The sequence below is a fragment of the Bufo gargarizans genome, chromosome 8 (assembly GCF_014858855.1).
Source record: "Bufo gargarizans isolate SCDJY-AF-19 chromosome 8, ASM1485885v1, whole genome shotgun sequence".
Classification (NCBI taxonomy): Eukaryota; Metazoa; Chordata; class Amphibia; order Anura; family Bufonidae; genus Bufo; species Bufo gargarizans.
In genome coordinates, this window is record NC_058087.1 from 143508777 (window position 1) to 143525044 (window position 16268).

At 44.7% G+C, this 16268-nt stretch overlaps 1 protein-coding gene across 1 annotated transcript in view; it reads right to left on the reverse strand.

Annotated features, from left to right (window-relative positions):
- Positions 1 to 16268, reverse strand: part of LOC122944485 (nodal modulator 3-like) — a 69716-nt gene that overhangs the window by 22260 nt on the left and 31188 nt on the right. Inside the window, exons 15-21 of the mRNA XM_044302807.1 lie at positions 12856 to 12992; positions 12470 to 12557; positions 5514 to 5577; positions 4396 to 4491; positions 3600 to 3809; positions 2084 to 2166; positions 1804 to 1963 (exon numbers count right to left, since the gene is read on the reverse strand). Of these exons, the coding sequence (XP_044158742.1) occupies positions 1804 to 1963; positions 2084 to 2166; positions 3600 to 3809; positions 4396 to 4491; positions 5514 to 5577; positions 12470 to 12557; positions 12856 to 12992 (838 nt within the window). The remainder of the gene's footprint in view (positions 1 to 1803; positions 1964 to 2083; positions 2167 to 3599; positions 3810 to 4395; positions 4492 to 5513; positions 5578 to 12469; positions 12558 to 12855; positions 12993 to 16268) is intronic.

Consider the following 16268-nt stretch of genomic DNA (forward strand, 5'->3'; position numbering starts at 1 on the left):
CCCTACGCCCTTACAACATCAGATGACCCTCTACTTTGGTGAAGTTGAACAAAATGATAGGGTATCCCAAGAAAGGAGCAGAGACATGAAGTCCCATCATTCCAGCCCAACAAGAGTGACCAGAGGGCTTTACCGTCTGTTACTGAAATCTCCTTTCTTTCATTTGCCACCTGTTTGGTCCTCCCAAGGAAGAGAATTGGCCACACTAGTTATGCCCCTTAGGCTACTTTCACACTTGCGGCAGAGTGATCCGGCAAACAGTTCCATCGCCGAAACTGCCTGCCAGATCCGGCAAAACTTATACCAACGGATGCCATTTGTAAGACTGATCAGGACCATGATCAGTCAGAGAAATGCCTGATCTGTCAGAATGCATTGAAATGCCGGATCCGTCTTTCCGGTGTCATCCAGCAAAGCGAATCCGGCAGTTTTTTTTTTTACCTTTTTGTCCGTCTTTTCGGTATTTTAAATGCCAGATCCAGCACTAATACATTACTATGGATAAAAATGCCGGATCCGGCATTCAGGCAAGTCTTCAGTTTTTTGGGCCGGAGATAAAACCGTAGCATGCTCCGGTTTTATCTTTTGCCTGATCAGTCAAAACTAATGAACTGAAGACATCCTGATGCATCCTGAACGGATTGCTCTCCAGTCAGAATGCATGGGGATATGCCTGATCAGTTCTCTTCCAGTATAGAGCCCCTGTGACGGAACTCTATGCTGGAAAAGAAAAACGCAAGTGTGAAAGTAGCCTTACTCCTAGGCAGGAAGGCTATAGCGACAGGAGTGTGAAATGTTTTTGAGGATCACAGGGATGAGGACTTACACCAAATAACCCAACCTTCAGGACTGTGGTGAAACTTCACTGGTTTTTAGCCTACTATGGTAATAATCAAGGGTTTGGGGCTGAGTCTAGACATATTCGGCTCGGCCTATATTTCTCATCTACGTTTGGCATATAATATGGTTAAAAAGGTATCCATTGAGACCCAATGACGGAATGCATCATTTTGGCATAGGTCAGGAAGGAACGTGTAGCATAATATATAGGGCAGTGCAGTTGGCTATGTTAAAGGGGTTGTCTCACTTCAGCCAATGGCATTAATCATGTAGAGAAAGTTAATACAAGGAACTTACTAATGTATTGCGATTGTCCATATTGCCTCCTTTGCTGGCTGGATTCATTTTGCCATCACAATATATGCTGCTCGTTTCCAGGGGTAACGACCACCCTGCAATCCGGCAGTGGTGGTCGTACTTGAACACTGTAGGAAAAAGCGTGGCCTCTCTGTATAATGTGATGGCAAAATGAATCTAGCCAGCAAAGGAAACAATATGGACAAAACACAAATACATTAGTAAGTACCTTGTATTAACTTTCTCTACATGATAAATGCCATTTGCTGATGTGGGACAACCCCTTTTATTTCTATACAGAATGATCTGGTTAAAAAAAAAAACTGTAGACATTTTTCTTTATAATGGAAGCGAATGGGCGAGATATCAGGAAGTACTCCCGAGGCCTACCTATGACAGACTGATTATCATGGCTATTTTGACTGACAATTATATCCTGTATAGCAGGCATGCTCAACCTGCTGCCCTCCAGCTGTTGCAAAACTACAACTCCCAGCATGCCCGAACAGCCTACAGCTTAGAGCAGGGTATTGTGGTAGTTGTAGTTTTACAACAGCTGGAGGGCCGAAGGTTGAGCATGCCTGCTGTATAGTTTCCATAACCGCTTTATACCAAATTTTATGTTCGGGTGTGTAATCTGTAAACCCCAAAAATAATTGCGCCGACCTGTATGAACCTTTATCATCAGTAAAAACGGTAATGAGAGGGGAAGCGGCTCCTTTTTCACTGATTACAATCTCAACTCCCTCTAACTCCGGGTGTATCTGTCCCTCCAGAAACAAGCCAGCTTTGCCATGAATTTCAATCAGCTTTCCTGGGCAGCTTTCTGTAATAGAGAAATCAAACACAGGATGAGAAATCTGCAGCATAAAGCGTACAAGGTGTGGAAATCAGCAATGTGACAAAACCGGACACATCTTCCCCCCGTTTCATGACCATTGCTTACCTCCACTGACGACAGTCTCCACAGAGGGGGGGTAGAAGAGAAGTTCTTTAGATGAAGGGGTCACTGTGATCTTCTCGCCCGATCTAAATTATATAAAAAAAATACATATACTGTCAATTAAGGGGTTTTGCCTATATCAGAGTATCTTCTCTCCCTTAAAGCATGGACAGGTTACTTCTTGAGCTTTCCTTTGAGAGAACAACTGGACAATTGCTAGTGACAGAGTCCATCCCCTGAGCAAATGTAGAGATGGCTTCAGCTCTCAGCAGGATCACCTTGCCAATAAAAATGTCTGACTTCTCCCCCTACCTGATGATACGCTTCCTTAAAAGGGTTTTCAGAAATGTTACTACTGATGACATCAGTATCTGATCAGTGGGGGTCCAACACATGAGACCCCCACTGATCAGCTATTTGAGAAGGCATCACGCACGTGACCACTGTGGCTAATCACTGGCCACAGCAGTGACCTGCTTCCCTTGCATCGCATCACTATTTATCGTGACACAAGGTAAGCAGGTCACCTCTGCAGCCAGCGATCGGCTGCAGCAGTCAGACTCCTTATCTACAGGATGTTCATATCAGTACACCATGGAGATGAAGAGCCGGCCATGGTGCGATAGAGACAGGTATGATCACCAGCGTGGGTCGGCCACCCTGTGAGGTCCGATATAATGTTTGATAACCTCTTTAATGCCTGGCACCGCAATAACTTTTTCCTTCCACCATTCAGTTTTCATATACTTTATGAGCATTTCCAATGTCATTTGAAAAGGTATGGAGCATACATGACTGTATACTGGCCCCTAGGGGTCCTAACAAAGGCCCCAAGCTACCCTGATGTCAGTAAGTTAAACCATTACCGGTCATTCTTCCTCTGGCTGCTCCTGGGTACCTTCATATCTTGCGCTGAACGGCAAATGGATGCATCCAACACATGCATATATTCAGGCAGCAGAACCCCCTGTATCTGCGCATGCGCCAGACATGTCCATTTGCCGTTCAGCACCCTCGCAGAATAGAGAATACCTAGAAGTAACCAGAGGAAGCGTTCGCCGCCATACAGAATATCAGGTTAGTATGTTTTCTTCACTGATACCAGGGCAGTCAGGGCCTGGACAAGTGGAGGACAATATCGTCATGTATCGTGTGGAGCATAGACAGCTGTATATGCTTTGACAAATTACCCCTTTAACAAGGAGAATGGTACCCTCAACAAGAATACCAGACGAACAGTATTATCAAGGAAAAAAAAAAAAAGTATTAAAAATTGAGGGAAAAAAAAAAAAAAAAAACTTTTACTAGAACAGACATGCCAGATTTCATGACATAGGACATTTCTGGCTTAGCACATTTTATTTTTATCCTTAAGAACTTTGGATCTTTTTTTTTTTTTTTTTTTTTTTTTTGGGTCAACCAAACAGAGCAAGCATAATAGTAGTCAGGGAAAAAACAGTAGTCAGCAATCTCACGTGTGACCACTTTAGGATTCAACTGGAAATGACCATGTCCTTACCTTGCCCAGTAGGAGAACTCATATGTAAAGGGCCCCCGGAGCTCCTCTACAACCTCCTGGGTTGGCGGTTGGACGTCCGCCTCCTCTGCACCGGATTTCTCTCTCTCCAACCTACGAGCCTGAATCTCAGCCAGCTGCTGCTCTCTCCGTGTCTCCTCAATGGATTTCAGAGGTCCCAAGACCAGGGCTGGTTCAGTGTCTATGGAAGATCTGAATGAAGGAAAGACGTAGACACAATAAATTATATGGTTTGCTCACAAACTGGTGTTTTAATCTTTCAAGACCACAGTTAATGCAGGGGGCACATCTGGCACCTACAAACATGCTGGTCCTCCACCGCCGGCACTCCTCTTTACGCTGGGTTCACACCTAGGCGTTTCTCAAACGCGCGTTTCTATGCGCGTTTTTGTCGCGCGTTTTATGCACGTTTTTTTTTTAATAGTGAACGCGCGTTTGGGTGATTGACAGCAGTGTTGTCCAAAGAGTCTATGGCCCAAACGCGCGTCAATCTCCTGCTACAGACTGGAATGAGTGGACAGACGCTGGTGAGTGCCATCAACACCCTGTGCCTGAACGCACTGTAGGAAAGATTGCGATGGCATCTAAGATTAGGCAGCTGCAAAGTCCAAGGTAGCATTTGACACAAATTCTTTCATATTGTGGCATGAACCTACCAAAGGCTTTTAGGCATTACTGCAGTCTCAGGGCTGAGAACTATTCAGTCATATAATAAGCTGAATGAATAGTTACACAGTTGTAGCATAGAAATTCAAGCTGCAATTGTTCTTGCTCTTACTTAATGGTGACGGTCACATCCATTAGTTTATCGGCTGTTATGGCTCCGAGGACATGATGTCGGACTGCAGTAAGGGTAAGGATACTAGGCGAGGACCTGTCAAATATGAACAGAGCGACATTAGGGTTAAAGAAAACTGATCACATCTACATTGAAGGCTCCATCACAGATGTCATCAAAAACAGTGGAGAGAAAAAAGTCCTACATGCAGGACCTTCCTCTGCTAAAAATAAAAAATAAAAAGCATTCTTCCGGAAGGATCCCTGTATAGTCAATGGGATCAGTTTGCTACAGCACTTCAGTTATTTCCATTGTTCTGCTCCTATAACGGAGCAGAACAACCGAAATAAAGAACGCTGATGTGAAAGAGACAATTTTTTTTATATTTTTTAAATAAATAAAAAAAGACAGGTTTTAAACACAATAAAATCTCAAAATGCAGCTAATTAAAATAAAAAATACCAGAGTATTTGCAGGGTGTTTAGCATGAGCATCTTTTGTAAATACCAAAAGAGACGACGCCAGGCAGCCCCACAGGAAGCTTCTGCCATGCTCACTGGTGTAACATTGAAGTTCAGCGCAAGACCGCTATACAGAGCCTTATAAAGACTTAGGGCTCATACACACAACCGTAGCCAAAAATCGCGGATCTGAAAAATCCGGATACTGGCCGAGTGCATACAGCCATTTCTTTAACTCCTGTAGAAATGTCCTATCCTTGTCCACAAAACGGACAAGGAAGGACATGTTTTATCTTTTTGGCAGGACTGTGGAACAGACATACGAATAGCAATATGAACAGCACATGGGTCCACATCGGACGCCTTATTCAGTCAACCAGTGATCCTGCCCCATACAAGGCAGTATGGCAGTAACAGCACCAGGTTTTACTTTCAGCACCCTCCATTAGCAAAAATCCTGTCAATACCCTTGGGAACCGTCTGCTCCGCCTGACTTTTTTTTTTAAACAGACTAGTCTAACCCGGGGATGCCCAACCTCCTGTCCTCCAGCTGCATTGCATTGTCATTACTTCTGGCAACAATTGCTGACCTTACACAAAACTTAACACATTTGAAAAAAAAAAGTGCAAAAAATAAATAAAAATAAATCCGCTTACGTATCATATGTGTAATAAGCGTGTTCAAACCGATGGCAGGACCGCGGGGTGACCTTGTAAACACCTGGAAAGAATATGAATCAGATAGGAAATCAGTGGCTGCATTCAGGAGGGAGTCAGCAAAAATAAAATAAAAAAACACACACATCATTTTACTGAAATCCCAGTATGCTTTTAATTAAAATACTGCCCCTTGCAATTACAAGGAGATGGAAATGCTCCATAAAACTGCCCTATTTGTTTTCAGAATACTGTTTATGAACCTCTTAAATGGTTTTTCCCAAGTTAAAACCAGTAAATTGTATAAAAGAATAATCCTATACTCGCCTGTTTCTCTCGCGCCGTATCTCCGGTCCTCCTCCCATTCTTTGTACACAAGACTGCAGTGATGGCACTGAGGTATACGGCATGTGATCAGTGCAAGAGCCTTGTGCCATAAACTGCTGAAGCCAGCAATAGGTTGCAGCGGTAACATGCTATATACCTTAATGTCACCTCTGCAGCTGGAGGTGCAACACTAAGAACAGTGTGAGAAACAGGCGAGTATGGAATTATTTTATTTTATCCAATTTATTAGCATGAGGCAAAGTTTAAAAAAAAACAAAAAACATTCATTTTAAAGGATGCAGTTCAGTTCAACCCTCTTCCGGCAGTCTTAACTTTTTAATTATAATTTGGTTAGTAAAGACACTGATCACTAAAGCTGCTGATCGCCATAATGTCTCACCAAGACTACCCCTGTCCATACGGACATCTCACCAAGACTACCCCTGTCCATACGGACATCTCACCAAGACTACCCCTGTCCATACGGACATCTCACCAAGACTACCCCTGTCCATACGGACATCTCACCAAGACTACCCCTGTCCATACGGACATCTCACCAAGACTACCCCTGTCCATACGGACATCTCACCAAGACTACCCCTGTCCATACGGACATCTCACCAAGACTACCCCTGTCCATACGGACATCTCACCAAGACTACCCCTGTCCATACGGACATCTCACATAGGGTCCATTCACACGTCAGTATTTTTACCTTTCCAGATAAACGTTCCTGTTTTTTGCGGATCCGAAAATCTGGATGACATGAGGATGCTTTTAGCATGTCTTCCAGATTTTCGACGGATCCATTGACTAGAATGGGATGACGGAACGCAAAATCGGACAAATAGTAGGACAGGGTATATTTTTTTTCCAGGATCCGAATGATGGAACCCACGGAACGGAATCACGGAATCGGAGAGCACCATGAGTGCTGTCCGATTATTTGCCGATTCCATTGAAAATGAATGGATCCGCATAACGTTCCGTTTTTAATCGGAACGGATGCGGAACACCAAAACGGACGTGTGAATGGACCCTAAGACTTCCCCTGTCCATACGGACATCTCACTAAGACTACCCCTGTCCATACGGACATCTCACTAAGACTACCCCTGTCCTTACGGACATCTCACTAAGACTACCCCTGTCCATACGGACATCTCACTAAGACTACCCCTGTCCATACGGACATCTCACTAAGACTACCCCTGTCCATACGGACATCGCACTAAGACTACCCCTGTCCATACGGACATCGCACTAAGACTACCCCTGTCCATACGGACATCGCACTAAGACTACCCCTGTCCATACGGACATCGCACTAAGACTACCCCTGTCCATACGGACATCGCACTAAGACTACCCCTGTCCATACGGACATCGCACTAAGACTACCCCTGTCCATACGGACATCGCACTAAGACTACCCCCTGTCCATATGCCCCATTAGGGCATATTGAAGAAGTAGGGGGAGCCCGAATGACAGCATGGGCAGTTTCTGACCAACACTGCTCAAGCAAAACAGGGCAGGTGGGTTTGGAGAAATGAAGTGGAGAATCCAGAGGAGCACAGAGAACGTCAGCCATAACTATTTTTCCGTTCACATAGACGTATAAGGGCTTGTTTTTGCAGGACAAGTTGTACTTTCATGGCACCTTTTAATATTGCATACAATGGTGGGAAGCTGTAAATGTTTTTTTCCAAATGGGGTGGAATTGGGGAAAAAAATAAAATAAATAAAACTCCAACACCGCTATAGATTTATGGCTTTTCATTTTTATGGCGTTAACCATGTGGTAAAACAGACCTGTTCCCTTCATTCTACAGGACAGTAAAATTACAGCAATGCTACATTTATATAGTTTTATTTTTATTTTTTTACATCTGCATATTCTGACCCCCAATAACTTTGTCTACAAAGTTGTAGGAGTGCTTCTTTTTTTAGGGCAATCTGTAGTTTTTATGGATATTTTGGAGTGTGCATGACATTTTGATCACTACTTATTCATTTTTTTGGGAAGGTGAAGTGACAAAAAAGGTGATTTAGATTTTTTTTCAGTTACGGTTTTCACCATATGTGATAAATACATTTAGATTTTAATATATGTTTTGGGATGCAGCGATGCATATTAGGTTTATTTTTATAATAGGGGTGATGCGAAAAACATTTTTTATGTGCCCTTTTGAAGACTTAAATATGCGATCTTCAGAATCGCTTCTCCTATACTCTGCAATGAATTATCATTGCAGTGTATGGGAGATTTGCTATGTTGCTAAGGAGCCCTCCCACCTGAAGGTCTCCATAAGAACTACAGCTGTCATAGTCTCCAATTATTCAGAGACAGAGGCTATTCCAGAGAAGGAACGGCTTCCCTGTGCCCTCAGGAAAAGCCACATCAGAGGCCTTGGTCACAATTGACCAGGGTATCTGAGGGATTTAATCTTGCTTCCGCTGTCTGCTGTTTAAAACTGTTGAAACCTGAAGGCTATGGCACCCGCTCCGCACCAGAGTGGATGCCATCTTTAACCCCTTCACGCAATATCACGTACATGTACGTGGGGGAATGTGGTGCCTCACCGCATCCCCACGTGCATGTACGTGATCGGCTTTCACTGTCAGCGCAGGGACCGAAGCGCTGAAGATTCAGTGAAGCCGGCGTGCTGGGGTTGCTAGGCAACCAGAGAAGCCGGAAGGAGCTGTATTGGCCCACTGACCCGCCCACGATCGCTGTGATTGGTCCAATACTGCAGAGGGACCAATCGCAGCGCATCGGGGCAGGTAAGGGGGGTTAGGGAGGGACTGTGTGCCTCTCCTTCTCTGATCGTCCCCATTCTTGTCAGGGAAGCGATCAGAGAAGGAGAGAGTGACAATATACTATACCTATGACATGTATACTAGTCATGGAGCACTGCTACTTAGCGCTCCATGACTAGTATACTCCTCATCGCATTTAACTGTCACCATGTCTGCAGACATGGTGACAGCGCTGAGTGCCGGCTGTTACACACAGCCAGGCTCAATGCCGAGGGGGGTCCTGTGACCCCCCCATATCGGCGATCGCTGCAAACCGCAGGTCAATTCAGACCTGCGGTTTGCAGCGCTTTATGTAGTTTCTGATCCCGCAGGGATCATAAACCTAAAAATTGCCAAAAACCAATTTTTTTAACCCCCCTGCACCCCTGAATTCATTTATGTGGCGGGGTGCAGGGGGGCGGTTTGTGGGCGGTGCGGGGCGGTGCGGCAGTTGCGGGGGGCGGGCGGTGCGGCAGGCGGGATCGCGATCCCCCGCCCGCCTCCCATTATAATAATCGTTGGTGTACAGTGGTATACCAGGGTGCCAGCACATTGCTGGCACCCTGGTATAAACGGCTGACATCGGTGATGCGATGTCAGCCGTTTAACCCTTTCCATACCGCGGTCCGTACGGACCGCGGTATGGAAAAGGTTAACAGCTCAGGGAGCTCCCTCCCTCTCCCATCGGAGGGCTGCTGTGCCTTTGCAGCCCCCCGAATGGAGAGGGAGAGAGCTCCCAGACAGCCCCCCCAGAGCCCCGTCCTTACCCTTCCCCGTCTGCGCAGTTCTGAACATAACTGAGCAGACGGGGAAGGTTCCCATGGCAACAGGACGCCTCTCAGGCGTCCTGCTGTCCATGGTGCTGAACAGATCTGTGCTGAAAGCATAGATCTGTTCAGTGTAAGTAAAATATAGTACAGTGCAATATATATTGTACTGTACTGTATTATACAGACATCAGACCCACTGGATCTTCAAGAACCAAGTGGGTCTGGGTCAAAAAAAATGTGAAAAAAGTGAAAAAAAAGTAAAAATCAAAAAACACATTTATCACTGATTAAACATGAGAAAAATAAAATTCCCTACACATGTTTGGTATCGCCGCGTCCGTAACGACCTGATCTATAAAATGGTCATGTTACTTTTCCCGAACGGTGAACGCCATAAAAATAAAAAATAAAAAACTATGATGAAATTGAAATTTTGCCCACCTTACTTCCCCAAAAAAGGTAATAAAAGTGATCAAAAAAGTCGCATGTACGCCAAAATTGTAACAATCAAACCGTCATCTCATCCCGCAAAAAATGAGACCCTACTTAAGATAATCGCCCAAAAACTGAAAAAACTATGGCTCTTAGACTATGAAAACACTAAAACATCATTTTTTTTGTTTCAAAAATGAAATCATTGTGTAAAACTTATATAAATAAAAAAAGTATACATATTCGGTATTGCCGCGTCCATATCGACCGGCTCTATAAAAATATCACATGACCTAACCCCTCAGATGACCACCGTAAAAAAATAAAAACGGTGTAGAAAAAGCAATTTTTTGTCATCTTACGTCACAAAAAGTGTAATAGCAAGCGATCAAAAAGTCATATGCACCCCAACATTGTGCCAATCAAACCGTCATCTCATCTCGCAAAAAATGAGACCCTACTTAAGATAATCACCCCAAAACTGTAAAAACTATGGCTCTTAGACTATGGAGAAACTAAAAAAAAATTTTGTTTTAAAAATGAAATCATTGTGTAAAACTTACATAAATAAAAAAAATTGTATACATATTAGGTATCGCCGCGTCCGTGACAACCTGCTCTATAAAATTACCACATGATCTAACCTGTCAGATGAATGTTGTAAATAACAATAAAAAAAAAGATGCCAAAAAAGCTATTTCTTGTTACCTTGACGCACAAAAAGTGTAATATAGAGCAACCAAAAATCATATGTACCCGTAGTTTCTAAAATGGGGTCACTTTTTTGGAGTTTCTACTCTAGGGGTGCATCAGGGGGGCTTCAAATGGGACATGGTGTCAAAAAACCAGTCCAGCAAAATCTGCCTTCCAAAAACCATACGGCCCACCTTTCACTCTACGCCCCGCTGTGTGGCCGTACAGTAGTTTACGACCACATATGGGGTGTTTCTGTAAACGGCAGAGTCAGGGCAATAAAGATACAGTCTTGTTTGGCTGTTAACCCTTGCTTTGTTAGTGGAAAAAATTGGTTAAAATGGAAAATTAGGCAAAAAAATTAAATTCTCAAATTTCATCCCCATTTTCCAATAACTCTTGTGCAACACCTAAAGGGTTAACGAAGTTTGTAAAATCAGTTTTGAATACCTTGAGGGGTGTAGTTTCTTAGATGGGGTCACTTTTAGGGAGTTTCTACTCTAGGGGTGCATCAGGGGGCTTCAAATGGCACATGGTGTAAATAAACCAGTCCAGCAAAATCTGCCTTCCAAAAACCATACGGCCCACCTTTCACTCTACGCCCCGCTGTGTGGCCGTACAGTAGTTTACGACCACATATGGGGTGTTTCTGTAAACGGCAGAGTCAGGGCAATAAAGATACAGTCTTGTTTGGCTGTTAACCCTTGCTTTGTTAGTGGAAAAAATTGGTTAAAATGGAAAATTAGGCAAAAAAATTAAATTCTCAAATTTCATCCCCATTTGCCAATAACTCTTGTGCAACACCTAAAGGGTTAACAAAGTTTGTAAAATCAGTTTTGAATACCTTGAGGGGTGTCGTTTATAGAATAGGGTCATTTTTGGGTGGTTTCTATTATGTAAGCCTTGCAAAGTGACTTCAGACCTGTAGTGGTCCCTAAAAATTGGATTTCTGAAAAATTTCAAGATTTGCTTCTAAACTTCTAAGCCTTGTAACATCCCCAAAAAATAAAATATAATTCCCAAAATAATTCAAACATGAAGTACACATATGGGGAATGTAAATTCATCACAATTTTTGGGGGTATTACTATGTATTACAGAAGTAGAAAAACTTAAACTTTGGAATTTGCTAATTTTTCCAAATTTGGGGTAAATTTGGTATTTTTTTATGCAAAAAAAATTAATTTTGGGACTTAATTTTTCCAGTGTCATGAAGTACAATATGTGACGAAAAAACAATCTCAGAACGGCCTGGATAAGTCAAAGCGTTTTAAAGTTATCAGCACTTAAAGTGACACTGGTCAGATTTGCAAAAAATTACCTGGTCCTTAAGGTGAAATAAGGCTGTGTCTTGAAGGGGTTAAAGGGGTTCTGCACTTTCAATTAACTGATGATCTATCCTCTGGATAGATAATCAGCTTCTGATCGGCCGGGGTCCGACACCCGGGACCCCCGCCGATCAGCTGTTTGAGAAGGCAGCGGCGCTCCAGCAGCGCCGCGGCCTTCTCACTGTTTACCGCCGGGCCGCCCGCCCACTGACGTCACGACTTGTATCAACTAGAGTGGGCGCGGCTAAGCTCTGTTCACTTGAATGGAGCTTAGCCGCGTCCACTCTAGTCGATACAAGTCGTGACGTCAGTGGGCGGGCGGCCCGGCGGTAAACAGTGAGAAGGCCGCGGCGCTGCTGGAGCGCCGCTGCCTTCTCAAACAGCTGATCGGCGGGGGTCCCGGGTGTCGGACCCCGTCCGATCAGAAGCTGATGATCTATCCAGAGGATAGATCATCAGTTAATTGAAAGTGCAGAACCCCTTTAAAGACTCTGCCGCCGACTTATATAGTGGTTCAGCGGCGGCAAAGTATTTAATATTTTAATGGCAACTAAGCTGAATCTGAAAGCAAAATCTATAAAAAATAAATAAATAATAATTACCTGGTTTTGATAGGCAGAATCTATTTACTCCTTTTGTTAGATTATACACACCAACATGCTCTGGGGCATTTCCATCTTGGTAAAATTCCTGGCGAAAGAGAAATTTACAAGAATCATAAAATAGAACATAAAAAGGGATCAACAAAAGAAAAAAAATCTAATCGATCCTCTTACTTCCTAAACATGATAGCGGGGGGACTAAAATACCACCCGTATAGTGCGCCAGTATTCAATTTCTATGTTTAGTTGCTAAGACATCAGACTGGCGACTCCAGGCCCATTTAAAGTAATTATTTTGCGTCAAGGAGAGTAGGAGATTCAGCAAAAGGAGCCATGAAGAGCAGACAGTGAGATCTAGAATGCATCTTCATGTGGTCTTCACTCACCAGAGTTATGCCATGGGAGAGGGAACATCTGAGCATGTAACCAGTCTGCCTGAACTCAATGCCAACAACGTCATCCTCTGTAACCTCAAACTCCAGAGACTTATTCTTCCAGCACCAGTCTTCCTGAATGATACTCGCTTGAAAAAAAAACAAAAAAAAAAAACACCATGTATTTCAGGGATATCGAGTAAGGATTACAAAGCTCCTGAATTTAAAATATGCTACACCCTATATTAGGACAGAATGGCTGTGTACTGTATATCAATGTGTGGAGTAAAAAGGGATTATCCAACCTCTGCCTGGGCCCCTCATACAGGTTACACTTACCCTGCTCCCCAGCAACCGCAGCTCCCGATGCCCGCACGGCTGCCTCTGCATCTCCCCGTGGGGGCAGCCAATAGCAGGCCGCGCCGGGAACGAGCCTCTCTAGCGTCACCCGCTATGCTAGGAAGGCTCGTCCCAGTCATCGCCTGTATGCCGGGGAGCAGTCAAGTATAACCTGTATGAGGGGCCCAGGCCTTTGGGGGAAGGGGGCATTATAGGAGTTTGATAACCACTTTTACCCTGGGTTCACACCTGAGCGTTTTACAGCGCGTTCAAACGCGCTGTAAAACGCTCAAGACATGAAATCCAATGCTTCCCTATGGGAATGGTTCACACCTGGGCGTTTTACAGCGCGTACGAACGCGCTGTAAAACGCCCGACGCTCAAACAAGTACTTGAGCTTCTTTGGGGCGTTTTGACGCGCGTTTGTGGCCATAGGACACTGCAGTCAATGACACAAACGCGCGTCAAACGCGCGTTTACTATTACAAAAAACGCGCATAAGAACGCGCGACAAAAACGCGCGTAAAACGCGCGTTTGAGAAACGCTCAGGTGTGAACCCAGGGTAAGGGTTCTCCAGAACATACTTCCGGATGACCTATCCTTAAGATAGAGCATTATTATATCTATGCGGGTCTGGCCCCTGCTGACTTACGGTTTTCACAAACTCCAGCACCAGAAACAGGTAAGTCCTCTGTGTAGAAGGCAGGGATGGCTTCTGCAGATACACGTGAATGGGAGCAGCACTGCAGTAACAAGCTCCAGCCAATACACAGTGGACAAAGCCATCCAGTTCCGGTGCCAGAGCTACAACCGATTGGTAGGGGTGCAAAGAGTCAGAACCTCGCGCCAACCTGATACTGATGACTTAGATCTAATGTCTCATTCAAAACACCAATACATTTACTCTTTTAGGGTACTTTCACACTGGAGTTTTGGCTTTCAGTCTGCAAGATCCGTTCAGGGCTCTCACAAGCGGTCCAAAACGGATCAGTTTTGCCCTTAATGCATTCTGAATGGAAAAGGATCAGTTCAGAATGCATCAGTTTGTCTCTGTTCCGTCTCCAATCCGCTTTGGAGGCGAACACCAAGACGCTACTTGCAGCATTTTGGTGTCAGTCTGACTAAACTGAGCCAAACGGATCCGTCCTGGCACACAATGTAAGTCAATGGGGACGGATCAGTTTTCTCTGACACAATAGAAAACGGATCCGTCCTCTATTGACTTTCAATGGTGTTCATGACGGATCCGTCTTGGCAATGTTAAAGATAATACAAACGGATCCGTTTTGAATGGATGCAGACGGTTGTATTATCTAAAAACTGATCCGTCTGTGCAGATCCATGACGGATCCGCACCAAATGCGAGTGTGAAAGTAGCCTAACATCTATACGAACACAGGGCCTTGACTACATTTGCTAATACAGAACAGACCACGATACCAAAATTTTGATCCAATTTCAATACCATCAAAAAGTATTGCGATACTCGATACCATGCGAAAAAAAATAAAACCACCAAAAAAGCTGCGTGCATTCCACATTTTATGGAACGTCCGGCCCATAATAGAACAGTCAGATTCTATTTTTTGGGAGGGACAAGGTAACTACAGCGTTCACCACCGCATAGGAGATATTTTTGAATATTTTAATAGTTTGGACTTTTTCAGACGTGGCGATATGCAATATGTTTATTTTTTTTATTGTTTATATATTTTATATGTAACATTGAGAAAGGGGGCAATTTAAACTTAATATTTAGGCTACTTTCACACTAGCGTTCGATCGGATCCGTTCTGAACGGATCCGATCATAATAATGCAGACGGAGGCTCCGTTCAGAACGGATCCGTCTGCATTATTTTTAGCATATAACAGCTAAGTGTGAAAATAGCCTCGTACGGATCCGTCCAGACTTTCAATGTAAAGTCAATGGGGGACGGATCCGCTTGAAGATTGAGCCATATTGTGGCATCTTCAAACGGATCCGTCCCCATTGACTTACATTGTAAGTCTGGACGGATCCGCACGCCTCCGCACGGCCAGGCGGACACCCGAACGCTGCAAGCAGCGTTCAGCTGTCCGCCTGTCCGTGCGGAGGCGAGCGGAGCGGAGGCTGAACGCCGCCAGACTGATGCAGTCTGAGCGGATCCGCTCCATTCAGACTGCATCAGGGCTGGACGGCTGCGTTCGGGTCCGCTCGTGAGCCCCTTCAAACGGAGCTCACGAGCGGACCGACGAACGCTAGTGTGAAAGTAGCCTTAGTTGTTTTTTTTTTTATTTAATAACTATTTCTCACCTTAGAGGCTAAAACCTGGAATCTTTTGATCCTTGTCCTGCTCACCCTAATAGAGATCTATTAGGGCAAATAGGACTTTACACTCTCCCTGCTGCCCTGGGCTTTGTGCGCACAGCAGCAGGAGGCTTACCATGACAGTCATGGCTTCAGTAGCATCCCTGGCTGCCATGGTAACCAATCAGCGCCACACAATTTCACTGCTGGGGCTCCAATTGGAAGTTGACAACTGCCACCAATGAGGAGGGGACCCTGTGGCCACTGCCACCAATAATTATAATATTGGTGGGGCTGGGGCGGCGCACTGCGCCACCAATGATTATAATTTATAATACTGGGGTTGGGGGGCACACTGCGCCACCAATGAAGATAATTAACCTGTTAATACAAACGAAGGATGCGAGTGCCGGCGGTCCTCTACGACAAGGTGCTGCAATCCCCGTCAATTAACCCCTCAGATGCGGCACCTGAGGGGCTAATTGCCACAGTTCGGCGGATCGCAGAGCCTTTCATAGAGGGCGGGTGCCGGGTATGTGATAATAACAGGTTATTATCTTCATTGGTGGCACAGAGTGCCCCCCCCCCCCCCCCCAACCAACCCCAGTATTATAAATTATAATCATTGGTGGTGCAGTGGCCCCTCCCCTCTCTTCTTATTGGTGGCAGCGGCAGCCGCGTCACAGTGGGGAGGGAGGGAGAGACTACCGCCTTCTCCCCTGTGCTGCTGAAGAGAACATGGCGCGTGCAGTAGTGCGGCCTAGTATCGGAAAATAGTAAATACCGGCATCAAATC